Source organism: Hippocampus guttulatus, chromosome 11, assembly GCF_054856545.1.
Source record: "Hippocampus guttulatus isolate MCC_2025c chromosome 11, RoL_Hgut_1.0, whole genome shotgun sequence".
Lineage (NCBI taxonomy): Eukaryota > Metazoa > Chordata > Actinopteri > Syngnathiformes > Syngnathidae > Hippocampus > Hippocampus guttulatus.
Genome location: NC_141271.1, coordinates 17,444,689 through 17,471,517, shown reverse-complemented (window position 1 = coordinate 17,471,517; position 26,829 = coordinate 17,444,689). Strand labels below are relative to the sequence as shown.

General features: G+C 41.6%; 4 protein-coding genes across 9 annotated transcripts; 2 read left to right on the top strand and 2 right to left on the bottom strand.

Moving 5' to 3' along the window:
• Positions 1-2,166: 2,166 nt before the first annotated feature.
• On the top strand, positions 2,167-5,888 carry LOC147198414 (Golgi reassembly-stacking protein 2-like). The gene is made up of 8 exons (XM_086124602.1): positions 2,167-2,463; positions 3,582-3,662; positions 3,740-3,943; positions 4,200-4,286; positions 4,367-4,497; positions 4,595-4,694; positions 4,767-4,863; positions 5,506-5,888. The coding sequence occupies exons 1-8, from the start codon at positions 2,401-2,403 to the stop codon at positions 5,736-5,738; spliced, it is 996 nt and encodes a 331-aa protein (XP_085980728.1). The 5' UTR covers positions 2,167-2,400; the 3' UTR covers positions 5,739-5,888.
• Positions 5,889-6,030: 142 nt separating this feature from the next.
• tlk1a (tousled-like kinase 1a) lies at positions 6,031-17,390 on the bottom strand. Its single transcript, XM_086123978.1, has 22 exons — positions 17,088-17,390; positions 13,560-13,681; positions 13,395-13,466; positions 12,978-13,016; positions 12,464-12,539; positions 12,212-12,255; positions 11,908-12,003; positions 11,733-11,825; positions 11,524-11,616; positions 11,299-11,409; positions 11,068-11,204; positions 10,689-10,877; positions 10,285-10,351; positions 9,908-10,005; positions 9,346-9,427; positions 9,179-9,270; positions 8,990-9,079; positions 8,724-8,893; positions 7,831-7,966; positions 7,640-7,751; positions 7,445-7,552; positions 6,031-7,071 (listed from the first exon to the last, which is right to left on the bottom strand). Exons 2-22 carry the CDS (start codon positions 13,674-13,676, stop codon positions 6,901-6,903), a joined length of 2,193 nt encoding a protein of 730 aa, XP_085980104.1. The 5' UTR covers positions 13,677-13,681; positions 17,088-17,390; the 3' UTR covers positions 6,031-6,900.
• A 477-nt stretch (positions 17,391-17,867) lies between these two features.
• mettl8 (methyltransferase 8, methylcytidine) lies at positions 17,868-21,243 on the bottom strand. Of its 3 annotated transcripts, none has more exons than XM_086124377.1 (10): positions 21,173-21,243; positions 20,265-20,421; positions 19,995-20,086; positions 19,605-19,909; positions 19,283-19,332; positions 19,079-19,139; positions 18,783-18,943; positions 18,480-18,586; positions 18,315-18,380; positions 17,868-18,237 (listed from the first exon to the last, which is right to left on the bottom strand). In XM_086124377.1, exons 2-10 carry the CDS (start codon positions 20,414-20,416, stop codon positions 18,092-18,094), a joined length of 1,140 nt encoding a protein of 379 aa, XP_085980503.1. In that variant the 5' UTR covers positions 20,417-20,421; positions 21,173-21,243; the 3' UTR covers positions 17,868-18,091. The 3 variants fall into 3 exon arrangements, 2 of the variants coding, with proteins under 2 accessions (XP_085980503.1, XP_085980504.1); XM_086124378.1 differs by having other exon boundaries at positions 18,783-18,922; XR_015102340.1 differs by lacking the exon at positions 17,868-18,237 and having other exon boundaries at positions 18,783-18,993.
• Positions 20,840-26,339, top strand: dcaf17 (ddb1 and cul4 associated factor 17). Of its 4 annotated transcripts, none has more exons than XM_086124374.1 (15): positions 20,840-20,917; positions 22,166-22,335; positions 22,426-22,529; positions 22,653-22,743; positions 22,832-22,968; positions 23,078-23,156; positions 23,402-23,491; positions 23,569-23,676; positions 24,109-24,211; positions 24,329-24,471; positions 24,809-24,918; positions 25,074-25,161; positions 25,265-25,348; positions 25,873-26,015; positions 26,083-26,339. In XM_086124374.1, exons 2-14 carry the CDS (start codon positions 22,201-22,203, stop codon positions 25,981-25,983), a joined length of 1,383 nt encoding a protein of 460 aa, XP_085980500.1. In that variant the 5' UTR covers positions 20,840-20,917; positions 22,166-22,200; the 3' UTR covers positions 25,984-26,015; positions 26,083-26,339. The 4 variants fall into 4 exon arrangements, with proteins under 4 accessions (XP_085980500.1, XP_085980499.1, XP_085980502.1 ...); XM_086124373.1 differs by having other exon boundaries at positions 25,860-26,015; XM_086124376.1 differs by lacking the exon at positions 26,083-26,339 and having other exon boundaries at positions 25,074-25,165.
• Positions 26,340-26,829: the final 490 nt, after the last annotated feature.

The following is a 26,829-nucleotide window of genomic DNA, read 5'->3' as shown; positions in this document are numbered from 1 at the left end:
TAAGGCGTTTTTGAGACGAAAAAAACGATATAGTATATTAAGGCGTTTTTGAGCCGAAAAAAACGACAGTATAGTAAGGCGTTTTTGAGCCGAAAAAAAACGACATAGTATAGTAAGGCGTTTTTGATCCGAAAAAAACGACATAGTATAGTAAGGCGTTTTTGGCACGAAAAAAATGACAAAGTATAGTAAGGCGTTTTTGAGCCGAAAAAAACGACATAGTATAGTAAGGCGTTTTTGGCCTGAAAAAAACGACATAGTATATATAGTAAGGCGTTTTTGAGCCGAAAAAAACGACATAGTATAGTAAGGCGTTTTTGGCCCGAAAAACACGACATAGTATAGTAAGGCGATTTTGGCCCGAAAAAAACGACATAGTATAGTAAGGCGTTTTTGAGACGAAAAAAACGATATAGTATATTAAGGCGTTTTTGAGCCGAAAAAAACGAGAGTATAGTAAGGCGTTTTTGAGCCGAAAAAAAACGACATAGTATAGTAAGGCGTTTTTGGCACGAAAAAAACGACAGAGTATAGTAAGGCGTTTTTGGCACGAAAAAAACGACAGAGTATAGTAAGGCGTTTTTGACCCGAAAAAAAGACATAGTATAATAGTAAGGCGTTTTTGGCCTGAAAAAAACGACATAGTATAGTAAGGCGTTTTTGAGCCGAAAAAAACGACATAGTATATATAGTAAGGCGTTTTTGAGCCGAAAAAAACGACATAGTATAGTAAGGCGTTTTTGGCCCGAAAAAAAACGACATATAGTAAGGGGTTTTTGGCCCGAAAAAAACGACATAGTATAGTAAGGCGTTTTTGGCCCGAAAAAAACGACATAGTATACTAAGGCGTTTTTGACCTGAAAAAAAGGACATAGTATAGTAAGGCGTTTTTGAGCCGAAAAAAACGACATAGTATAGTAAGGCGTTTTTGGCCCGAAAAAAACGACATATAGTAAGGCGTTTTTGGCCCGAAAAAAACAACATAGTATAGTACGGCGTTTTTGGCCCGAAAAAACGACATAGTATAGTAAGGCGTTTTTGAGCCGAAAAAAAATGACAGAGTATATATAGTAAGGCGTTTTTGAGCCGAAAAAAAACGACATAGTATAGTAAGGCGTTTTTGGCCGGAAAAAAAACTCATAGTATAGTAAGGCGTTTTTGGCCCGAAAAAATGTCTTTTTTTTCAGGCCAAAAACGCCTTACTATACTATGTCGTTTTTTCGGCTAAAAATGGTTGTTTTTTTTCGGCTAAAAACGCCTTACTATAGATGGTTGTTTTTTTGGGGGGCTAAAACACCTAATGATTTTATGTCCTGTTTTTATATAATATCTCGTTTACTAATTTTTACATTGTATTTTCTTATTGTCTGTACAGTGTCCTTGGGTGGCATGAAAGGCGCTTTTAAATAAAATGCATTATTATTATTATTATTATTATTACTATATACATGGTCGGGTTTTTTTCGGCTAAAAACGCCTTACTATACATGGTCGTTTTTTTCGACTAAAAACGCCTTTCTATACATGGTTGTTATTTTTCCGGCAAAAAACGCCTTACTATACAGTGGTATTTTGGCTCAAAACGCCTTACTGGTCATTAAAAAAAAACGACCATGTAAGTGGTATAAACGACTTCCTGTATTTAGTTTTGTTGACTGCAAATTTAAAATAAAGCAAGGAGTAGCTTATGTTTGTTTTGTTCACTGCTGCTGTTGCAGTTAATACTCACTATTTTTGTTATGATGCAGCATGTTTGATTGTTGTTGGTTGAAGTTTAATGTTGTTGCTTGTTTATTGTTTGGAGCCTTTTTCATGTTCAATAAAATAAGTAAAAAGCCATTTCTTTGCTTGATAATTGTTGTCAATAGTGTGCAATATTTAGCTCACCAAGTCATTTTTCAAAGTGTGTTAAATTTGTCATAAATATTAAAAAGAAAAGCTTATGTTAAAAGAGCCGTTTGAGAGCCAAAAAGAGTTGGCTCTTTTCACTGAGCCGATCCAAATGAACCGGAGTACCGAAAGAGCCGAAAATCCCATCACTCCTGCACTCGCCACTCTGACGTCAATGTTCGTTGACGGCAGGGAGCGGTGCTGCATGAAATTCTATCAACGCAATATTATTCATATCTTAAAGTGGGAACAAATGACTACAAAAGGATGATAAATCTATATATTCTGCAGCTTCTCCTTAAGGTTTTTTTTTCTGTATTTACATCATGTTATGTACTCACGACAGAGCTTGTCGAACGAGGCTCCATCTTCCTTGGAGGAGGACACCCGCGTGGCGGAAGTGCTGAACAATCCTGACAGGAACGACCTTTGACGTGCAAATGAGACAAGGCACACTCGTCCTGTGCTCGAATCCACTTCACGGCGGGAAAAGGCAACTCTCCGAACAGCATGGGGGGCTCGACAAGTGTACAGGTGCCAGGTGGGGGAAGTGAAGGCTATCACGTCCTTAAAGTAAGTCCCGAATTCAACACCATGTACCGCGAATTAATGTAAATCACACGTTACTGTATATTGAGTGAACATTCAATACGTTATTGTTTGTGTGTCAGTCTTTAGAGTAATATAATTTAGTTTTCTTTCTGTTTTCTTTCAATACTTACTATTTGTTTATATTGACGGAGCGTCGTGCCGCATTCACGTACTCTCGGATATACAAAGGCGGCGATTCATTGGCGTTGTATTTCAGCGCATGCGAGTTTCGCCCCGCATTGTTTATCAATACCTTTTCATATGAGTTGTCACTTATTTATTTTTAAGCGCTTATTTTTGCAGGGTAGTAAACACGATGAAGTTCGGAATTGGCGTTGGTGAAGGCCTGTTTGGCAGCGCCCTGATTTTAAGTCGTTGGGAACAAAAAACTTCAAGAATAACCGGTGTGGTGACTTAGCAGAAGGGGCTGAACACATTGATTTAATTGCTGATTTATTGGGTTGTAAAATGCAGCAGCACTGCGGCATTTCTTGCATGATGGACTCGACCCCATATATTACATTCTGACTTTTGACATGTGAAAATAGTGTATAGTATGCTGTAGTTTTAGGTCCCTGATATATTTTTATTTTCTTTTGTGTGAAAAATCAAAGTGGCGAGAAAAATTCAGAAACCATGAATAGTATATAAAAACACAATAGAACAGCATGCAGTTCAGAATTAATATTTATCAAACAACTTTAGAGTCATATAAAAATGCTCTGATCAACCAATCACAGGAAGGGAAGGTGGTGACGTCACAAAGCAGCGAAGACGAAGATTATGTGATGGGGAAAAATCACTCTGAATGAAAATATTTTCAAAATGCGTATTATTATTACCCTTTATATTTTGTTGCAAGAGTTTCACATTCACAGTTCTAAATTTCTAATAAATGTTTTGGATTGAACTTGATATTTATTCATTCGTTGCTTTTTTTTTACTGTAATTTTAAGAATTGTGTTGCAACAAATATACTCATTCACAGAGTGCAGTTTTATTTGTCAATTTAAAAAAATATATGGTTTAAAAAACAGCCCCATTGCTAAAATACTTGAAATTTAATAATAAACACATCTTATTTCGTTTGTTTTTTGCAGGTTCAACAGAATTCTCCAGGTGATTGTGCAGGACTGGAGCCGTTTTTTGATTTCATCATCGCAATTTGTGACACTAGACTAGTAAGTCAGACCGGCGTGTGCGGCCCAAAATGAGTGTGGCCAATTCATATACGTATTGCACGTTTGCTGTGCGACAGAGCAAAGACAACGACACCCTGAAAGATGTGCTGGAGAGGAACGTGGACAAACCCACCAAACTGGTGTTGTACAGTAGCAGGACGCTAAACGTGAGGGAGACGGAGGTCATCCCCAGCAGCTTGTGGGGCGGCATGGGGCTGCTGGGAATCAGCATCCGCTTCTCCAACTTTGAAGGCGCTAGAGAAAATGTTTGGCATGTCTTGGTGAGTAGAAGTGAAAGACTGAGAGACTCAAGCATCACTTGCATGAAACATTAAACGGCGGGTCAAAATTGTTTATCAGTCTTTGCATGTTTTCAGCAACTAACGTCCAACATGTAAAATGTATTAAGAAACAGATCTCAGAATTCACTTTCCAGATTCTTTAATTGTGCTTATGGACCAACCAGATAGCTCTGATGTCACCGCTGTTCTCTCAAGCATTTGCACTGTCCTTTGTGGTGATGTGGTGGATGTCCAGGAGGTGGAACCAAATTCTCCTGCAGCCCAGGCTGGCCTCAGACCCTACACTGACTACATCATAGGAGCTGAAACATTCCTGGACAAGGTAGGAAATTTGAACCGAGTATCGATGTCATCGCGATGGCGAGATGCCGACCCGCTGTTCTGTGTCTTTTCTTCAAACAGAACGACCATCTCTTCAAACTCATCCAAGGGTACGAAGGGAGACTGCTCAAGCTCTACGTCTACAACACGGACGCAGTCGAGTGCCGCGAGGTGTACGTCAGGCCAAATTGTCACTGGGGGGGAGCGGGCAGGTACGCCAGTAACCACGGAAACCAACCCTACTCAATTCGGACTGAGGTTCCCGCAGTTGCATATGTGAATGATGATCTTAATTTGTTTTGTCTTCAGTCTAGGCTGTGGGATCGGCTACGGTTACCTGCACAGGGTACCCACCACACCTTCCAGCAAGACCAAATTTCTTCCTCCACCCCATGAAAATTCCTCAGAGGTAACGCAACACTTTTAAATGGCTTCTTGTGAAGTCGCCAAATATTATTCACAGAGTTATTTGGATTTCCAGGTTGGTCTCACTGCTGTCATTCCAACCGTTCCGGTGAATCTTTCGACTGGCTCTGAGCAGACAGACTCGTCTTTAGACCTTGTCAGTGTTCAAACAGGTACACTGAAGCTTCTTATTAAAGAGTTTGTGCCTTGAAGTGTTTTTCACGATGCAAGCTGTCAATCGGCCAATGCTTTTGACTTGTGACTCATCTTACTTTCCACACACACGTACGTGTATATATATACTGTATATACCGATATATATATATATACACACATACACACACACAAACGAACCTCCAACCTGTTCATTGCTACTCTCAACTGAAGGTTACAGTCAATCTCAACAGAAAACAAAAACTAGTGCGCGTAGCATATTTAAAACAAAACATAGCCCCAGCTAGCTTAATGCTAACAATGAGAAACTTCATAACCACACAAGGCTCATAATGAGCATCGATCGCAGCGTTGTTCTGCTGTTCGCAAGACAGATCATTTAACAATACGCACATTCTTTATCCTCTGCGAAGAGTAACTCTTACTGCTCTACTGAGAAGTCGACATGGGAGCTGAGCCTCCAGTACAGTTTATCCATATGTCTGTCTTATACTGATTCTATGCTGGCACACCAGAATAAGCAGCTCAAGGGTAAAATGATTGGGAAAGTTTGACAAAATAATTTAAATTTGGTATTTAAGCAAAAAATAAGAAAGGCTCTGTAATTTAGTCCGCTACAGATTTTTTTTTCCTGTCCCCAGATATTCTCCCTTCACCACAGTCGGTCACAGTCTCCGCATCCACTCCATCGTCTTCATCGGCACCTTGTCCTTCGACCCCCTGCGCAGATGCTTCCGTCACACAGAATGAAGCATCTCCCCCCGCTGTCGTCCAAATAAGTTCACCGAGCCAAGCTCCATCATCACTAATCAGTTCCGACTCGATAAATAGCTCAGTGCCTGGAGACTCATCATTACACCCACAAAGTGTGTGAGGATCAGATTGTCGTAACTGTTTGCGCTCGCGGGGATTTTAGGTGAGTTGTGGATTTTCCAAAAAACTGGTTAAAGTGGAACAAAACTGTACTCATTTTGGAATTTGTGTAAAGATTTGTAAAATAAATTGTCTATATTAAACATTTATATACAAATTGCTTGTGTGCGTCCTTGACTCATAGCTGTAGTGCTCTCAACGCCACAAGATGTCACTATACTGAAATCAAAGTAAGCATGATGAAGGTATGGGTGGAACAGAAAAAAAAAAGATACTCCGTGTAAACGACATAGTTCACTTGGGGGGGGGACAATTTGTCTCATTTATTATTCACTCTGAGTGGAACTATACAATTTGTACCCGAAGTGAAATATATTGCCCTTAAAAAAATAAGAGCAACAAAAGCAGCAAAATGAATCCACCCAAAAAGCCCATTCCGAGTGGACATTTTCACGTTTTGTACATGTTGCTGCTGCATTTCGAAATTCAAAGACAAACTGTACAGAATATACTTTGCCAAAGTTATCTGTATTAATATTCCTGCATAGGATTTTATGCCACAATTCTACATTTGGTTACTTTGTGCATGAAAACGGAAGTACTGAAAAGCTTCCCTGGCCTATGTGACAGGAGATGCCCCCCTTTTGTACGCTACAGGTTACTTTCTCAAGGCTAACAAACTCAAATTCAAGCCTAACGTATGGGAACGGAATATGAAACCAACTCAACAGCAATTCTACTTGGTGGCTGTCCTTCGTCAAGTCATTTTGAGCAGCTCAAACATTTATCCAGCCACCGCCGTGACATTTAACCCTCAGCAGGGGTGGGGCCTCGACTTCCTCAGGCGCTATCCACTTGCAACATTTCAACAGTGTCCACTCACATTTTCTTCAAGGTACGGAGTCTGTTTCAGTGCTTTTGTCATCTTCTCAAAGTGGCTGACAAGCCCATGTCCTTTACTCACCCCCCACCCCACAAAAAAAAAACAACCCAAAAACCAAACATTCCTTGACTGTCCCCGTGCATCTGTCGATCAAGTCAGAGGAGGCCCGGCCGGTGAGATGTAGTCACCCACCGCTTCCCACCCCCCCACCGCTTGCTGGCCGTTGGCCTCAGGGAGGCTTGCCGTGCGCTTGGTCAGGCTGCGTCACAGTATCAGGCCGTCAGTATGAGATGATGCCAGAGGGGGCCGGCCCTGAGCCAGCTGCATTCATCTGGAGATTCCCCGAGGAGCTGGACCTCCGTATGTGGGGGAGCAGGTAGGGGTCACTTCCCATCTGGTGAACGCCGATGCGGTCCTCCTTCCTGTACGCCAGGCAGCGCCTTATAAAGGCCTGAAAAGGGAAGAGGAGGATCAAGCAGCGTTAAATCTCATTTTTGTCATTTTGGTATGTTACGATTTTGAAATCATCTGTGTTTAATCTCGTCCTAGAGCCGATACCCAACAGATGGGTAACTAGTTTTTAAATTAGAGCTGCAACAATTGATCTAATAATCAACAGCTAATCAGTTATCCACTCGGTGAGAATTGCTTTAACTCATTCACTCCCAAAGACGTTTTTAAAGGTCTTTTCAGATTTGGTCTAGACTTGCCTGGTACTGAATGAGTTAATCATGAATTAATTGTTGAGAGAAACTGTTTAAGTGAAAACTGTATTCATGTGAACGAATGCGATTCTTGCTGGCTGGCGAAACAACAAAACAAACCTTAGCTTCATGACTGGAAACAGGCTTCACGGGGAATTGGACGTCGGTAGCTTTGAGGATCGTGTTCTCCTGGAGGATGTCCTGTTGCGACTGATTGTGGCCAAACGGCTGAAGACGGACGGGACAATTCTTAATCTTCAGGTAACACTGACAACCATTCAAATAAAGAAAAACAAACGCCAATTTGCTCCTCACCTTCCTTCCGTACAGACACTGGAAAAAGATGACACCAACAGACCACACATCCACCTTGTTGGAGATCTTTGGAGGCTCTTTTCCAACCACAAAACATTCCGGAGGCAAGTACCTAACACAGGATTAGACCGCAACGGTTTCACTTTGGCTGTTCCACCAAACAGTCTTGCGCGCAACGTAGGACCTCTCACCAATATGTCCCAGCCCCCTGCGACGTCAGGTCCATGCCGTCCACGCCGTAGTTGTCATCGTCCATGATTTTAGACAAACCAAAGTCAGTGATTTTAATTTCGCCGCAGGCTGTGCCGTCCACTAACAAGATGTTACCTGGCGACGGAAGAACAACAAGGTCATCAGCTTTGGGTTCAACTGAAGACGAAATGTGAATATTTACTTTGCTGGTCAATTTACACCAGGGGTGCCAAACTCATTTTTGTCGCGGGCCACATTATAATTACCGTTTCGCTTGAAGGGCCTTGATGACTGAAACTGTATAATGAAGTCAAGAATAACGTTTTATTCATTTATTGCTTAAGTAACTGTAATGAGGGGTTTGGTACCAAGAAAATGCTTCCAATATGTCTCTGATTTATTACATATGAAAATGTGAAATTTTGGTACACATTTTAGCAGGCATCGTGGAAGTTGTCATCTTTGATTTGCTTTTGCGGGCCACTTGAAATGATGTGGCGGGCCACATCTGGCCCCCGGGCCTTGAGCTTGTCACATGTGACAACTGAAGGGCTACTGTGCTCCAAGTAAAATAAGTCGGAAGACCCTGGTTAATAATATAGAGTCCAGTTTTTTGGTTTGTTTTTTTACAATGCTGTACAGAATTTATGGTCCCGATTCATTTTTGTGTGTGTGCTGTTGCTAAATCAGCAAATTTAACAAAAAAAGAAAATAAAATCTGATTTAGCATGTTATGTCAAGTGGTGATGTCATTACTATTTATCCCATGTGGCTGTCGACTCAGTTTTGTTTTTTTCCCCGGGTTTCCAGAGTGCTCTTGTTAATCAAGTTCTTACCCCAAAAGTCCACTGATCAAGCAAAGTTAAAAAATAAAAATAAAAAATGCATTTACCTGGCTTGAGGTCATAATGGATGATGGGGGGTTTAATGTCATTCAGATATTTGAGCGCGTTCACAATCTGCATGACTATGGACCGAGCCTCCTTCTCAGACATGAGCTTGTGCTGCTTCAAGTAGAAATCCAAGTCGTTGCCGTCGCAGTACTCCATAACAGTGCAAAACCTGTCAGACGGGACGGCGGCGTTAGAAGTCCGACCACAAAAGTCAAGCATGAGCCCTGCTCCCGAAGCAGTACTCGCAATTCTCGAGGGGACTAACGTGTCTGTGTCCAGTGAGAAGTAGTCATAAAGTTTCACGATTCTGGGATGGTCCAGCTCCTTGTGTATTCTGTACTCTCGACACGCATGCCTGGAGACAGAGAGGCAGTCCAGATCTTAGAAGACGCACACTCCAGGAAAACATTTCATCCTCAATCTAATGTCTATACATCAGTGTGAGCCGACATACTTATGGTAGTTCTCCTTTTTCTCGTCCCTCCAGTTTTTGTTGAGTTGGTGGATTTTTACAGCGGCATACCTTTGCTCAATCAAATCAAAAGCCTGCGTAGCACGGAAGGCTGTTAGTTTGTTTCCCCCCCCCCCCCCCCCTCTCCACAAAACAAATGAATGACTTGCCTTGTAAACTTCACTAAATCCGCCTCTCCCAAGAAGGTGCAAGAGCAGGTATCGTTCATTCAACGTCGGGTGATCTTTAAATCTGCACATGGAATAAAACACAAATTTGGAAGCGCACTTATTACTCAATGAGGCACAGTAGGTCGCACGTTGGAACGTCGATTGATGGAGCTTCAATGGTCTGTGGTTCATAATTCTACCACTTCAGGTACGTCCGGTTTTAGAGATTCCATTCGACATACGCCTTTTCAGTATTAAAATAAGTCGACAATTAGATCACCAATGTAAGGCGCAGATGTGTGCCTAAGAAGACAGTCATAACTAAAACCTTGATTTTATATGAAAACTCTTAATAGGAAAAAAAAAAAAACAACAACCTTGATGTCTCTTACAGAATATCGATTTGTTTTTACCGAGTACAGCCAAGTCACTTCCATTTGTTTTTATACCGCCAGTTGGATTTGGTCCATCACTGTTGCTCGTTTAACTGTCGGCTGCGCGAAGAGCGGCATTTTGAAGAGCGGCCTTGTGTGAATGCCAAGCGACATTGAGTCGCACTCACTGTGAGCTGTCTTCGTTATTTAATCTCTTCAGCTCCCGAATGTGAAGGTTGCGGACCCTCTCCAGACGTTCCAACTCCGCCTGGATCTCGGCTTCTTCCTGTAAAAGATTCGCGTGCGCAAGCAAATGAAACTTCAGAGTCGTGACTGCAAGACGAAGGGGCTCATCGAACGCCGCATCTTGTGCGCCGCGTTGAATATTAAACGATTGGCTTAATCGTTTAATAGCCGTCGTCGTTATGACAACAACAATCGAAACGTTTCCAAAATCTGCGTTCAACTCTTCCGATTATAGAAGATTGTGATTTGCCACATATTATTCTCACAGACGTCATGTTTTGCTTCCCGCAAGATGCTCCACGCTCACTGATTGACGAACCTTCTTGAGGTGTCCAAGTCGCAGTTTGAAGATCTCCTCCTGTTCGTGGTACTCAGCTAGCGTCAGCCTTTGAAGAAGACACACACAATAACGACCGTGCTTACTTCGATTTGAATTCTCTCATTTGCGGCACGATTAAGCAACCGGACGTGCAAAAATGAGTTTCTGCTTTACGAGCGGCACACTAAAATGTACAATGAGTGCTTCTCGAGGTCTCGGAGTGGGTTGGGCTTGTACCGTTTTCGAAACGCAAAGTCAGAAATGGGCACTTTTGACTTTTAATATAAAAGTCCGACGTTTGGTCTGGTGACAACGAGAAAGCAATGTGAATAACAATCATGGGAAGAGAAGCGAGAGTGACGTTTTTTTTGAGCCGTCGCTCCGCCCTCAAGACGGGAACTTACAGCTGAGGTAGGCTCGGTTTCAGGAAAGGATCGCTTTCTGCCCCATTCACCGCCTTGGTTTTGCGTTGCTTTGGCTCAGAGTTTGTCGCGGGCGCTTGAGAGTTGTTGGACGAAGGCGGTTTCCTCTTGGCCAGTAGTTTTCTCTGCCTCTCGATGTCCTCCCTTTGTTGATTGATCGACTCCTGCTGTCTGAAGAAAAAAAAAATTGGGGTGTTGTTTTGATGCCGCTGCATTTTAAAAAACAAACGCGCTTAGAATAGCAGTTGGATGATCTGCAGCTTGGGTTTTTTTTTTTTGCATCGTAAGCCAAGGAAGAATATTTGAAAACGATGATCTGCTCAAGCGGACGTGCGACGTCAACCGTGTCAAAGCGTCTCACTTGACGAGGTTCTGGAAAGCGTAGCCGTCCGTCCACTGTTCAGTGAACGACGCGCCGTGTCTCACTGTGGTGAAATGGCCCAATCGGAGTCGGTCCTGCATGCTCTTCTCCCGACAGGCCTGCTTCTCTTGGTTGCTCTGTCGAGCCGCAAAAATCAAAGGTGAACACCTAACCACCGCCAAAAAAAAAAAAAAAAAGATCTCGTCTTTGTGTATGGAGGTTGAGACGTACCTTTTCGATGAGTAGTTTCTTGCTCATGGTGATGCATTTATTCAAGCGTTCCTTGTATTTTTCAAGTAATTTTTGTTGCTCGTCTATCTGTCTCCTGAGATCGCAGTTGGCCTACCGAAGGAGGGAGAAAAAAAAAACATACAGTTTTGTCATTCAAAAAAAAAGCAAAGGTTTCGTACGAGCAATGTGCATTCAGACAAATTTGCAAAGGAGACGGCCGCATACCCGTAACAAATCGTCTATTCTCCCCTCCTTCTTCTCAAGGTCGAGATTCTTCGTGCTTTCGAGGGCGGCCAGCTTCAATACCGTGAGGTCAGTCTGCTTGGCAAAGAAAAAATAACGCGGAAGGAGCTCGATTAAAAAAAAAAAAAAAAAAAAAAACGGCTGAAAAAGAGCAACGAAAACGGCACGGCGATCTGGAGAAAGCCCCTCACCTGAACAAATTTAACCGCGAGTTGTTTTGGATGTGCCATGTGGTCACCAAAGGACAGACTGGTGGGAGAGCAACTGTTTTGTCTACCCTGCAACTGAAGAGAGATAGCATTTGTGTTGAGAAAGCCCAAAAACTCCAAATGAGGCACAGCACAGACATTTTTGGACAAAGCTTACAGCGGTGCCCTGAGTGGAGTGCGAATGAGAATTCTGAGGGGAACGAATCACTGGCGGCAGGCCTCTCACCGGGCTGGACCCATTCCCTCCCTGGAACTACAAGGAAAGGAAAAGAAATAAATAAAGAGACCAAAGACAGGGGGGAGGGGGGGGGGGGGATATGGCATCATTGACGACAGTAGCAGATCTGCTCGTGCTTCTTTTTTGTTTTTCTGACCTGCTTCTTTTTTTTTTTGCGTGTGTTCTTTTAAAGAATGAAGAAAGAAGATTGGGAGCGGTGCTGACAAGAAAAAGGAAAACTTACATCAAAATAGTCACTTATCTTGGGGCCGCGCACAGTCGTTTTTCCTGTGAAGAGGAAAACAAACAGACAGTAATGTTAGCCTGATTCTTTTTTTTTTTTATTTACGTTACTGGGGTGTCCGCCTTTCCGAATGTAAAAGCTTATCCAAAAAAAATGATAGAAATGGAAAAAGAGTATGTGCGTGTTTTTTTTTTTCACAGGACACTGACGGCATGGAACATTATAATAAGAGGGTAATAAAAAGATACTTGCCTTGGCTACTCTCTGAGTGAATGTCAGGCTTCCTTTTTCTGCCTCGGGGTGTTTCGGACTGCTTCTTCTCTGGAGTCTGAATAGAGATCGACTATTTCATTACAAAATAAAAATAAATCAGGACACTAACTTTCTAAACTAGTGCTGGATCGGGACTACTGTCACTCATGAGTGCTACACATGGGATCAGTTTCACAATGTCGCGTCTTTTTTGAGAAGAGAGGAAAAAAAATGACTGTGCGGCTTTCGACTATGTGTCTGGGATTCTCCTCGAAGAACACCTGCGCAATTGCCGACACTTTCCCCTGACAAACTCACCAGTTATGTAATCTTAGTTGGAAACCTTTGTACCAAAAAGATCGATAAACGTTGCTTTCCTCGCGGGCAAGCACTGCTGTTATTTGATGCCAAAACTCACGAAAAGAAGGCTGGAAAGCGTGAAAACATAAACCTAAGCTCAAGCGTCGTCTTCGGCTCACTTAAGGTTAGAATTCCGTTTCAGCCCCGAACTCACCGAGTAGGCTGGTGAGCCGCCTCGCTTCACGTCTGAACCCTAGAAGTGAAAGAGACCGAAAAATATGAAGACAAAGAACAGAGAGAAGCTCCTCTTCCATCGCATCTTAAAGCCACATTTCGCGACCACAAGATCAAGCCAAAATCTTCTTTCAACGTATTTGTCAGAGGAGCAAGTGGATTTCCTGAGAAAATTCATTGATGGTCAATATTTTTGGAAGGTTTTCATAAGTTGCAGTTTGAAATAACTGTAAACAAAAACAAGTTAAGGGAGTACTGCTTGGCTCGATGAGGACGTTTCAACGCTTCCAACTCCAAACCACAACACGGTGGTTTTAAACGGGCTGACAAACACACTTGGGCAAAAACAACTCTCACACACGTAATGCTGGAGGAATTGAACACTGAAAAAAAGTACCTCTGACTCTTTATCGCTTGAAGATCCCAAACTTCCAAAACTATGGTTCGAACATTCATTATTGGTCAAACCCTAGAATGAAATGTGTTAACATTTAGGTTACACAAACGCCATCACAAATGACTCAGGATTTATTTGATTTAGAAGAATGAATGAAGGGCTCACTTTAGTTCCTCCGCTTGTGCTACCGGTGCTGCCACCGGTGCTGCCGCCGACCCCGCCCATAAAACGAGCCTCCAGCAGCTCCTGTCTGCGGGGGTCCAGGCTGTGCAGCTCCTCCATGGCGCCTGCGAACATTAGCGACAATCGACAGCACATCTGGGTTACCGGAGGAGATCATATTTACGACTGGTGCACGCAACGAGTCATATTGCTCAGCACAAATGTCATGTGAGGTGCAGCGCCCATGTTTCGGACAGCAAGTCAAGGATGAATAATTAATTCTTATTAGGCGATTGCGTGAGCTCCCCGGGGGCACCGGCATCTCTGCAGCCTCAGTAAACCTGCGCGAGAACGATGCCACCATTTTGTATCCGCGGATCAAGCCGGACAGCTGCTTTGCAAAAGACTGAGCAGAGAAAAGATAAAAGTAGGTATCGTAAAATTAATACAAACGGTGCAGGGCCAAGTTAACTTTTGGTGGGATGGAATTTAAAATTTTAAAAAAGAGAAGGAAGACAGACAACGACAGAATAAGAGAGACGGACGGATTCATTATTATTTAAAGGCTTGTCACTGAAAACTAAAGGTGCAGCCAGAATTCATTGTTCGATTACAAACTTTTTAGACATTTTTTAAAAATGTTATTCATTTATTTCTACATTCTCATTGATGCAAGACACAAGGATGACTTGACGGCATCATTTGCTCTTAAGTCAAAAGCTCTGTCACAAGGTAACGTGAGGTCGCACTTGGGAGTTGAATCTGAGCCACTACAAATTCGCAGTTCCACATTGCAGTTTGTTTGGCAAAATTGGCACTTTGTGTTTCATCAATAAAAAAAACGTTGAATTGACACCTTGTGCTATTTTCAATTTTTACAGTGAAATTGAACCGGGGCCGTCAACAAACAGCTTGCGGCAAGCACACTTGGGTTCTTTTTGAAGAATTTCTCACTGCTGCTTGTTTTCAAATTCGCTAGCTCAAACTTTAGACGGATACAAAAATCGGCCAAGGGTCATCAAATTGTGTCTGAAAAGCTCCTAAATCGGCTCACTCGTAAGTTGTGTAGTTTGTTTCTTACATTTGCTTAAAATGAACGTTTAGGGCCCATCTTATGAACGTTTACACACATTTCAAATGATGCTGAGACCGGTGCTTTGCACGCCAGAACATATTTGACAGGAACAAATATTAATTGAATATATCGCTCTGAGATATAATTACAATCCTGAGTTTTGGTTCTTTAATTAGTCAAGACCTGTTTTCGTCACATCCACATGGTTGTTTTTTTGTTTTGTTTTTCCTAACATGCAAAGTACCGTCATCTTCAGCCCAATTGCCAAGCCTTCAGTCACTTGACAACTGCTGAGAGCAAGTCTCAGGCCAGCTTTACAATGACAACATCATAAACCAAGCATGAATCAAAGCCGTCAAAAACACTTGCGTTTTACAATTCGCAATAGAAATGAAATCATCCCTTTTGAATTTGAGATGTAAACATCCCTTCCTCAGACTGTAGATCATCTAATTTTATTTACTTGTGTATTAAGATACATTTGGTACGCAGCAGACTAATTATACCCTACTCACTGGTGTTATCAATTAACTCTACTTACTAAATTCCTTGGTCCAAGACTTACATTATCGTCGTCGCTTTTCATGTTTTGATGCCATTTAGTCATGTTTTACTGTGCAATGTTGCACGGAAGCTTGAGCTGAAGAAAATGGTGAATGAAATCAAAATCACATCTGCCAGAAAAAATAAAAAAATCACAATTGTCTATCGCAGAGGGCTGTGGAACATAACCTCCGCAATAAAAAAGGGACGACTCCATTGCCAAAAAAATCTGCAGCCCATATTGCTTGTGAAACCATCGGCTGCAGCAGTGTAACAATGTCAACAAACGCTAAAACAATTAGTGAGGAGGGGTGGGGGGGGGGGGGCAACCAAAAAAAACGGGGTAAGGACAATGCAAGTGAGGTTGATAAAGCCGACAATACGATTACCAAGTAGATAAAAAAAAACTAACAAGGAACAACCCAGCTTGCTTCTTTTTTGTGTCTGCTGCCATTTCAGCGAGACAATAAAAAGAGAAGAAAATAATTTGTTAAAAGGGGGAATGAATGGTGCACATTGATGTCGACCAAGATTTCTCAAGAACGTGCTGACTCATTACTTCGAGCTGACTACTACAGCTGTTGCAATGATTTACAACTGATACCACCCATGATTACGGCTCTTTAAGTCAATAAAACTGCTCCGGGTTTTCCTCGTGAAGGCGGTCATCTGAACGGGTGTAAAATACTGTTTATATGGTGGAGACAAAGATATCTTTTTTTTTTTTTTTTTTTTTTAACACTTTCTCTAAGGCCTCTTTGCTGCAACTGAAGTCACAATGACATGGGGAATACAACACATTGCCTTCTGACCCAGTAACTTTCCGAAACATTAATACAAGCACGCTCTGTGTTTTTATAAAGCTCTGCCCATGAAGGTCTCTGTGTGTAGGAGAATTATCTATATTCGAGCCCCTGCGAGAACAAGTGGTTGAACCCTTACAGCCATGGCTGTGAATGTCATTTTAACTCCATGCTGCTCAGCACACTGGCCACCTGTTTATGGCAGAGACACTTGAGAAAGTCCTAAAATGCTCTGGCATTAATTAATGGCCCACTTCCAACAACTTCACTGTAATGGACGTCTAGGATTGGACTTTTACTGAATGTCATTGTTTGGCATTTCACCGCCTTTACAGAATGTTTCCATACCCCAGTCTGATTCACAATCTCCTATTCGTGTCAACATTTACAGGAAAAGACGAGAGATGTGCAAGAGAAAGCGAGATGCACAGGCTAAACGTGCCCATTTTCAACTTAAAATGGTGACAATTTGTGGCTTTGTCGCAGTGACATCCGATTTGGCAAGGTACTCCTGGCTGATTTGATAAAAAAAAAGGTCACGTAAGGCTAAAGTCGTTTCTTTTAGCATTTCATGTCAAGCCTTAGCCCCATATATTAAGCTTGGTGCAAAGTGATGATAGACGTCATGTTGTGACACGACAATCGCCGCACAATGGTGGCTTTCCACCTATGTGCAAGCATGCCAACTGCTGATAAAGACATCGGGAACCATCAGCAGACATTGCTTTGTCCCCCCCCTACCTTCATCGGTAACTTGACTAGCTCGTGCAAAAAGGTGCATGCTTAATAACATGGCTGCGTGCATCCACAACAATCGCAACCTTTCCTACTCATTGATACTCGTCGACAATAAGTGTGCAATTGTCCGAAAAGTAACATTCGCAAACCGGGGCCCTGGAAAAAACGATGCTTTAGTGTTGCTAGCTAGTAGCCTAAAGAGCCTCAATGGACTTTGGAGCCGACATTCTGCTAACATTCACGACTTTGCGTACTCACTCCCGTCGTCTCGCTGCAATTTCCTTCCCGTTCTGCCCTCCGCAAAAAAAAAAAAAAAAAAAACACAGGGAGAGAAACACACACATGAATCATCCCGAAAACGTTCAACAATACCTTCAAGGGCCTTCAGCAGCGCCGTGGTATGTTGCTGAAAACACCGTCCGTGTTGAGGACGTGGAGAGCTCGGACCAAAGATGGCGGCCCCTCTAAACTTCCACTACTTTGGACACTCATCAAGCTACTTTTCTCCCGCGTACTTGACGCCTCGAGGCCGATACATTCCCTCACTCGTCGGCGGTGAAATTACTAGTCGCGTCTGGGAGAAAGGTAGTAATTTTGACTTGGCTTGTGTAGTACTAGCCTCGGTACGTATACTGTACTGTGTATACTTGAGTGTAGTGTCGTGGGCTACCTCACTCGGTCCTCAAGTGGATGACGACGTCACGCACCGTGTGCAAAAATTCAAGTTCTTTTTTTTTTTTGTTTCAACAACCACAAATAAAGTTAACACTCATTCCCCCCAAATATAAATGTTACTTCATTGGCAAAATAGACAAGCTGTGCAATTTCAATGGGAATCAATTATAACGGATTTTCGCTCCAGGGCTCAACTGTAAATATATTGGTCCAAAAAAAACAACTGTCGAGAATAGATTATTAGCCCCGATGAACACTCTTTTAAATTGATACGCGTTGGGCAATAAACTCATCTGTCACAGAGTGCTTCAGCTTTTCCATATCTTTTTATGAACTTTTTTTTTGGCCGTCAAGGTGGAAGCATACCGCACCTGTTGGCATTTCTTCACCAATGAGTTGCAATTTCCAGCTAAGTATATTTTGCACCAGTGGCGTGATTTGAAATCTCATGGATGGTACACTCACTATACAATAAAATGCACTTCTTCATTTTACTCATAAAATAAACACTACAGAACTGAATTTGACATGTGTGATATCAAAATGTACTACAAACACACACACACACAGATGAAAAGTACAAAGTATAAAAACAATGAATGTCAGAAGTAAAAAGTCCAAAGGGCATACAGTATTTGTACACACATTTTAAAAAAACACACACACACACACACAAGTGCATGGCCCATGTGTTAACGGGGTCAAAGTGGATGCGATTTCCTATATTTGCTCTGCATCCACACCCGGTGCATTGAAACCTTTTTCCCTCTGTTAACTTGAATTCGTCGATCCTCCAGATTCTGTACTTCCTCCAATCCAGCATTGGAAAATAAACCGTGAACTTCGTCTGTGGAGATGAAACCAGGTCAAACTGGGCTGCAGTGCAGTCATTTGAACCGCGTTATTGTAGTTTTATATACAAACCTTTTGTGAAAAAATAAGCACACGTTCCATCTCCTCGTACGTAGAAATTGTCTGACAAGCACCGACCTGATTGTGAAAAGATGAAACCTATTAATAGACTACATCCACACAAGACGCTATAAAAAGGAGACTGTCAAAAGTGTGTCCAACAAATCCACGACTCACCCTTCTTAAACCTGAGTTGAGAGAAGTCGTATCTCCCATAATCCCGAAAAAGGAAAATCCCTCCAAATTTCAGATAGGATGCTAGCCTATTAACCACCCCTTGCATCCTGTTGATGAAATCTCATTTAATGTCACTTCACTGACCGCAACGTTACCTACACTCTATGCACAGCAAAAGGAACGCTGTCTTGTGATGGCTTAATGACAGTTAAAAGTTACTGTCAAACGAAACACACCACAGGAAACTCCATCGACAGGTTCACCAATAGCCTCAACTGTGTTTTTGCAGTAAACTTCACCCACCTGTCTGGATGAATGGAGGAGAGCACAAAAACGGCAAGAATAACATCCAGACTCTGTGGCGGAAAGGGAAGAGAGCCCTCTTCTTCACAAACATCGTGCACAAACGCATGGCACACCGAGTGGTCGAAGTCTGGATGGCTCTGAGCGGGGGGACAACATCGCTGGGATTCAAAATCAACACTAATGTCGATGAAGAATTGTTGTACTGCATCTGATGGGGGAATGCTGACATTTTTACGACCCAAGAATATACTGCAAAATGTAATGCTGCATGTAAATGCAAACAGTCTTCTTACCTTCAACAGCTGAATAGCACATGGGGAGAAGTCACAACAGTATAAAAATGCGCCGTTTTCCCTATGGACAAAATGAAAGGTTAATTAGAGAACAAAAAATAATGCTAACAACAAATCAAATATGAGATTACATATTTCATACACAAAACCTTGTGAAGAGGTTAAAGCAATGCAGAGTGAAGTATTATTTCACGTGACACTTACCTGATATTATTAATAATTGGAAATACACTGTTGCCAACACCACATCCAACCTGCAAAGTTAGACGGTAAGTTACACAAAGCGCGGACGGCAAATTTAATAAAAATGAATCCTATTTGACTCATTAATTTAACTTGTATGCTTGGCTGTAAAAACATCACATTTTGGACACTGCTTATCCGTAGTGGGTTAGCTCGAGCCTACAAAATATGTGACGGTAAATACCGTGCTGACATAAAACCAACCCCAAAAATATACTGTATATCAATCCATCAGTTATCATAACCGTTTATCCCATATTCACAAAATTATATTTAGAAAAACCTCCAATATCCTGAAAGAAGAGTGTTGTCCAGGGTAAGAAACCCGCAGAGCGGCTTCATTTGTTTCCAGTTGTGCATCTTGACACAGGCGCCGATGGTTTGAGGAAGAGTCAAAGTGTGTGCGTCTGTGGAGTTCCTGCCGTCTGGCATTCTTTTCCCCGTCAAAGCCACTGTCTTGGCTTTTAGAATCTGACGGAAGTAGTTCTGGGAATTCCAAGAGCAGCCACTTGCGATCTTTGAAGAATTTACCCTTGTGTAGCTCATAAAATCTTTCCCAGTAGTGGCGAGCTTCTGTATCAAATTTGCCTGTGGATAAGGGATTTTTTTTAAAAATTAATTTGCAAGGTAATGGCGTTGAAATGTGATTTTCGATACAAATACAAATTCTTGCCTTGTTCCCCTGACGGAATGTGCACTTTGGAGTTTTCGGCAGCTTTCAACTGTGCATTATCTTTGTCCGCTTCTGTCCAATGCACATGATCCCTAAACATTAAGAATTACACAACTACTGTACACTTTTGAAGGAAAACACATTTCACGTATTAAATATATATATACATTGAATTTAAAGGTTAGACTTCAATCACATTTCCTTAATAGGATACATATAAAGGTACAATTTTAGGATGTTGGCTCATAATGGTCCAAAAAAACTACTGACCACATATTGTGCTTAAAAATGTCATCCGGGTTGGTCAACATTCTCGAACCCAGTGGAGCTGAGGGTCTTCTTTCTGTGCTCTTCAATCGTGTAGATACTCTGCGAAAGACTTTCTCCAGTGTGGCAAAACAGAGGCTCTGAAATTGATGCATTTGTACTGCAAAAACACAGGAATGTTAGTTGAAAGTACATATTTTCCCGCAAAATAATTCGCACTCTAATAGTGTCTTATGTGCAGCGGTGGAAAGTGCAAATGCTTTTCTACTGTACTTATGTTGTTTTTCAGGTATCTGTAAAAAATAAACACTTAACTTGAGTGTTTATTTTTATGATGGCGAAACAACTTGAAGGAGACAAAGAAAAAGTCAACCACGGTTGAGGTCTTGACGTGCAAAAGTAAGAATTATTTTTCTACTGACAATTATATACATTTCCCGTTTTGATAATATATACCGTAAATATAGGTTAATAGATATTTGAGCAAGTGTGAATGATGTCAGTTCTTGATTTATGCTGTTACACTCCTTCCAAGTGAGGTCAGTAGTGAGACTAAACGTTGTTGAGTCTCCGTTTGACATTGAAGGAAGACGACCAGATTCCAAAACAGGACCAAGAAGGCACAGTAAACAAAACATTCGTCCAACGCTACTACGGTAAAAACATATACGTCACCAAGTGTACTTTTATAGTCGCTTGTGTTCCTCATTTCTCTTGCTAGTCTAGGGGTAATAAATGGAATAGAAAGCATTTTGAATGAGCTCAACTCGATTCAGTCTGATGCCTCTTTAGCTAACGTCGCCAATTCAATGTAAATGTATTTGCGATCCGAGAAGAGTATGTGCAGACGAAGGATCATCAAAACAAAATCGGTTATGAGTTATCAAACCAACAAACAAGACCGCAATCACCCAGTTTGGCTGTAGTGCGGAGTAGCAGGCAACCGGAGAATTAGCCTCTTGTGTGTCGACGGATTATGACGTAATGCATCTGTGCGCGTAGCAGTCAGCTACGTTTTGAAAATACTTTTTTTTTTCTGGATAACTTCTTTTGTTTTATCGAAAATACCATGTTCATTTTATACCACCTCAGTTATTTTGGTGAATAGATACGCAGTGAAAACAAATCATATCCTGAAGACGTATTCTTAATTTTCCTTTTTTCCATATTTGTGTATTTTTGTCATGTATAGTTTTAGGGCATATCCCTGAGCGGTTTCCCCGTAGTATTCTTTTTGTTTGTGGTATTGTACATTTAACAAAATTTCCCAAGAGTGTGGATTATTGTCTTATTATTATTATTATAAATAGATACAATATCGTCTCCAGACCATGGAGAAAATTAACATTTAAATGGAGCGCCCTCTGCTGGCTCAATTCTAGAAAAACTGTGCACTTGTACAGTACTAGCCTCAGCCTGACGTTGCCTAAGTTATAACAATTTCATAAAAGCTGTGCATTGTGCCAACAAACTGAAAATTATAATAATAATAATAATAATAATGCATTTTATTTAAAAGCGCCTTTCATGCCACCCAAGGACACTGTACAGACAATAAGAAAATACAATGTAAAAATTAGTAAACAAGATATTATATAAAAACAGGACATAAAATTGAATGCTTGATTTTAAAAAAAGTACACAGACTGTCCAGGAATATGTATACTTGTTCATTTTCAGAACTGTCAAGCTGAGAAGAAAGTAAACTTGAACAACACCTGATGTATTTAAGTGGTTAAAAATGAACAGATTACATTTTTTTGGATTGCCAGCTCAAATGACACAATTAGGTGTCCAATGAGTGTTCATAATGTGTGCTTGTTGTGTTCATTGCTTTCGAGGGGTTCAACGCAAAATGAAATTGGTGCTATAGGTCTATTAAATTGTTTCTTGTTTTCTTGCAGATACGTTGTCGGGAGGTGGAGAGAAATGCTGCCAGATGATGGCCCATTACTGGAGAAAAAAACGGAACGTAAATGCTGCTGAGGTGTTGAGCTGGAGAGGACGAGGTATCAGAGATGGTGGGACTCTAACGAGGCTCAATACGAAGGTCCTAAGAGGCATCCTTTTAGAGGTAATGGAGGAAAGAAAAATACTGTATTACTGCAAGGTAGCTGGGGTTTCTATTCATGTTTAATTCCTAATTCATAATGTCATAATTCAGGATCATAGGGATTTCTGTAAAGTGTGGAGCAAGACCTCTAAATCCACAATATTGTATGAAAACGGTAAAATCTACCTGGAGAATTACCTGAAGTGTTACAGTTGGTGAGTACAAATGAATGATCCTTTCATGACTTCGTATAGTATTCCGAGTACGTTATCATCTACAGATGATTCACCGAAAGTGTTTAACTTTTAAGTATTTTAACTTTCTTGTGAACTTTTCAGCGTTCATTCCGAGCCTCACGCTCTCTACGATTTGCCTAAACGATCCAAAGTGGATAAATTTGAAGATACCTTGCTGTGCCAGAGCCCACTTGTAAGTGGATCCCACAAACATTCCGTTGTTCTAGCGACACGTTTATTTTGACTGCAAGTGTGAATCCGTTTTTTTTTTTTTTTGGCAGGAAACCACGTTAGCGTCTGCTTCTGATCACAAGTCCAGTCTGCTGTTTTTGACAGCCAATAATTGGTTGTACCGCTTATCAGAGTCAACGGGACAGGAGCTGGAGAGAGTTTTTCTCTCTTCAAAACACACATTCAGGTTGATGGAAAACATTTAGCCTTGAGTTCCAGGGGTTTCTTCTTTTTTTACTCAACAAAGTATCTGTGGTTCATGTTGCTATTCTTTTTTTATTTTGGTTTTTCTAAAGGTACCTAAGCTGGGATGTTTCTCAAGAGATATTTTATGTCAAATCAGTTCAAAACAAAGGCACATCCTTATCACGGCAGGTAAAAATGACCTCAATTACCTAATTTGACTGTTTTGACAAGGCAAAAATGCCTCCTTGTAATCTGTAGGTCGGTTCTGCACTACTGCCAAGTAGAAATCCTTAAATATATTAAAGGAGTGAAAAAGTTTGATCTCCTCAAATTTCATCAGGTGTTTAGTCATCATCTGAAACAAAAGTGCCATAATCACCAAATTAAATCAAGCTCGGAGTGATTCACCGCAATTTTCTTTTTCTTTTTGCCAGGCTGGTATCACCCAGAATACAGTGATGCATCTGATCATATTCCAAGTTTTCCCCTTACAAATTGTGGGCATGATGGAAGTCAACAAACAGGTTTGTATATTTGATCCTGTCACATGTTTTGAATAGCAGGGGTGTGGTGGATGAAGATATCCATTTAAATCTTGCAGGTGTTCGGGAACGGCATTATTGACGTTGATTTATCTCAGGGCGTCTTGGCCGTATCCTACAGCAGGAAGGCAATGAAGCTGTTTAGCTTTGAGCACATTGTGCAAAAGGTGCGTAAGCTCCATGTCATACTTAACTCATTCAGTACCAGCCAATTCTGGACCAAGTCTGAAAAGACGTATAAAAACGTCTTTGGGAGTGAATGAGTTAATGATGGAATGACCAAATGTATTCAAATAATATCATTTTCTCTATATGGACGCACTGCCTCAGTGATTTCTTTTGCTGCTGCCGCATCCTCGAGAATACATAATTTGCCTCAATTCGAATAAATGCCTCCTTTTTTTGTCTTCGGGATAAGAACAACGGTCGGTGCCGTCATTTTTAACTTTCTTGTTTTCCGGCAAAGTTTAAAAAAATGACTTTGGCACTTAATGCTATTAGGCTAGTATCATTAGTTATAGTATTTATTTATTTTGGAGAAAAGTGCATTTTCTTTGTGGTCCAAATTTCGAACATCAACTAAGCGTTTTGTTTTACAGTACCTGGTGGAGAAATTAACGCTTGGGAAACCAAGTTCACTTCTCAGCGGCAAAACGGTGGGAGACGCTCCATTTGGCATTCCGGTAAATATCCACATTACAGGTAAGCGTAATACAGTTTGTGATATTGATTTGATGTCGATTCTTGGCCGTGAAATCGGACTTTTTACTGATGAGGTTTTTTTTTGTTTTTGTTTTTTTTGGGACTCTGATTACATAGATTGCCCTCCTGTGCTTTTTGAGGTGTCCTGCTCCAGTAACGGAGTGCAGATTGGAGGCTTTCCTTGGCATTACATTCACACGCCGCCACAAAAACGCCACCAGGGGACTCACCACTTCCGCTCGCTCAAAGACGGCACCATGGTATCCAGAAAATTGTCGACTTTTGAATACGTTTTGTACAAATTTCAGTTTTCAACATTTCGCTTCTCGGGGTCTGCGTATTGATTGTACTATAACACGAAACCACTGGTGAATTGGTTCGAGGGAAATTGTCAGCCTGAGCGCGGAGCGAGGGGCACAGTTGTTTTTGACAGTCGTCGTCGGCCTCTTCTGAAAAGCTGCTCTCGTTCAACTTCTTTCCATCAATACTCGCTCCGGATACCTTCTTGAGTAGTTTTAGCCCTTGATCTACACATCGAAAGGTGCCCGAGCTAAAAGACCTTTTTTTTTTTTTTTTTGTCTTTTAAAATCAATTTAGGCTATTAATGGAATACAGAATATGAGCTGTTACTCTCTCGAGAGCGATGCCATTTTCTTCCACCCTGATGACTCGGGAAGAATCATTCATGCGGGGCCCAGGACCATTAAGTGAGTAGTAGAAAGAAACATGTGTCTCAACATTATTATTATACACGAGATCTTAACGCAAGCAGACGACTGTAAATTATGAATCATCATTTTGATTGACATTGTCATAAAGTTGGAAATTGAACTTTGTTGTTTTTTTTTTTTTATCTTCCCAGCGTTCTTAAAATCCTTGGTGAGTTGAACAGCGGCTTGCCATCAAAGGTAGTAGAAGATTTCTCGATGGCAACTCATCGGAACAACATCGCAAGTGTTTTCCTTTGCTATGGATGAATGTTTTTTAATTCATTAATGATCCAGTTTTCAATAAAATATATTTTTTTTTATGTACTGTATATACCGACCGCAGTCTACCTCGCAAGTCACTGTCACCTCTTCAGGCCGCACGGTGAAAAGAAGATTGCAGCAGCTCGATGATGACCCTGATCAGGAGGTATGAAAATACTTTTATGATCTCCACACTAAGGCCAATCGAGAGCCGTTTTGGGGGGGGGGGGGGGTTGCTTTTACGAACAATCGCACCATCTGTTGTTTTCGCCAAACTCCTTCATGATGAGCCCCCGACAAGCAATCCTGGCTCAGCTTCAGAAACCACGTGAGGCGTGCTCGGTTGTTACCTGGGGGCCTGAGCAACTCTGATGTCATTCTCAGTCGACCAAAAGTGGCAAAATGGCCGCCCCCTGAGCCGGCTAAAAATTGCTCCCGGTAAAATAATTTGCATTCCACAAACGCAGTAAGAATCAGAATGCTGTCTTTCGACTATTGAAGGTGCATAAAACACAGTGAGGAAAACACATTGGTGTTGGCTTCCTCTTTAAAGTCACAGGATTCATCGGTGTGCCTCTGAGGCACATAACTGGTTTCTGAAGTCAGTCAGCCACGTGCTACCGAGAAATGAATCGTGTTGACAGAAACATCTAAATAGATCAATACAAATGTTTCAGACTTTCCGTACAGTCATATATGAGGACGAACTGGACCTTTTGGCCGTGGTGGTCACCGACGGTGCAGATGGGGAGGGGAAAGCTCAGGTCCGACTGCATGACAACCAGAGTGGACGGTTACTGAAGACTGTTGAACTGTTGGAACCGTGGGATGAGGTGAGGAACTATGGGGCGCACAAGGCGCGTCGATGTGCCGAGGTGAACTTTTCATCTTTGATTGCAGACTTACCGACATGACCTGATCTTTGACAAGGACACGATTGTTCATATTGAACAAAAGAACACCAACGTCTGCTGCCACATTTACAAGCTCAAAACTGCCACCAGACAGGACCAACGGTGAATGTCGGCTGCTTTTAGTTTTTAGTTTGTTAGAGTTTGTTACATTGTGCAATGTTTAGTACGTTTGGACTCATTTGGAATTTTTGTTTAAATAAAAATAAAAATAAATCACGTTGTTATGCTGTTGCCATATTGCGATCCGCCCAATAAATATGCTTGCGTACATACATGGCCACCCCCCAAAACAATGTTAGGCAATCTGTTAACGCAAAATATGACGGTACGCCGGATACTCATTTTGTTCATCGGGAAGATGACTACGTTGATGCTTTCACCACATCCGGGTGAGTCACAGTCACACAGTCACTGGAATGTTTCCCGGGTTTTGTGGGGACCTACTCTGAGCCGAACCCAGCGAAGCAGCCGAAGATGATAATAAGACGCATGCTTGAAAAAACACTAACTTGATGCCCCCCCCCCCCCCCCTTTCAAAAAACGAATAATCCTTCTACAAAATAGGCAATATTCGTGCAGGGTAACAAAACATCAAATTTTCATCGCCTTTTTTTTTTTTTTTTTTAATGCCTCAACGTGGATGCTACCTCAGGTGGATGTCCGGGCTGTCCCCTCCGTTAAATTATACTTATTTGATTGCGAATTATTTCACAGAAGTTCAAGCTCAGGTTTG

Coding starts and splice junctions, on each gene's coding strand:
- mettl8 (XM_086124377.1), bottom strand. CDS start 20,416: ATGCATCAATTTCAGAGCCTCTGTTTTGCCACACTGGAGAAAGTCTTT. Junction 19,333..19,604: donor CTTCTTTCAGGATATTGGAG/GTTTTTCTAAAT, acceptor CTAACTTTGCAG/GTTGGATGTGGTGTTGGCAA. Junction 18,381..18,479: donor TCAACTCAGGTTTAAGAAGG/GTGAGTCGTGGA, acceptor TTTCACAATCAG/GTCGGTGCTTGTCAGACAAT.
- tlk1a (XM_086123978.1), bottom strand. CDS start 13,676: ATGGAGGAGCTGCACAGCCTGGACCCCCGCAGACAGGAGCTGCTGGAG. Junction 9,271..9,345: donor GATTTAGTGAAGTTTACAAG/GCAAGTCATTCA, acceptor CGTGCTACGCAG/GCTTTTGATTTGATTGAGCA. Junction 7,072..7,444: donor TTTCCAGTCATGAAGCTAAG/GTTTGTTTTGTT, acceptor TTCCCTTTTCAG/GCCTTTATAAGGCGCTGCCT.
- dcaf17 (XM_086124373.1), top strand. CDS start 22,201: ATGATGGCCCATTACTGGAGAAAAAAACGGAACGTAAATGCTGCTGAG. Junction 22,744..22,831: donor TGCTGTGCCAGAGCCCACTT/GTAAGTGGATCC, acceptor TTTTTTTGGCAG/GAAACCACGTTAGCGTCTGC. Junction 23,157..23,401: donor GCACATCCTTATCACGGCAG/GTAAAAATGACC, acceptor TCTTTTTGCCAG/GCTGGTATCACCCAGAATAC.
- LOC147198414 (XM_086124602.1), top strand. CDS start 2,401: ATGGGGGGCTCGACAAGTGTACAGGTGCCAGGTGGGGGAAGTGAAGGC. Junction 3,944..4,199: donor AAAATGTTTGGCATGTCTTG/GTGAGTAGAAGT, acceptor GTGGATGTCCAG/GAGGTGGAACCAAATTCTCC. Junction 4,695..4,766: donor CCCATGAAAATTCCTCAGAG/GTAACGCAACAC, acceptor TTGGATTTCCAG/GTTGGTCTCACTGCTGTCAT.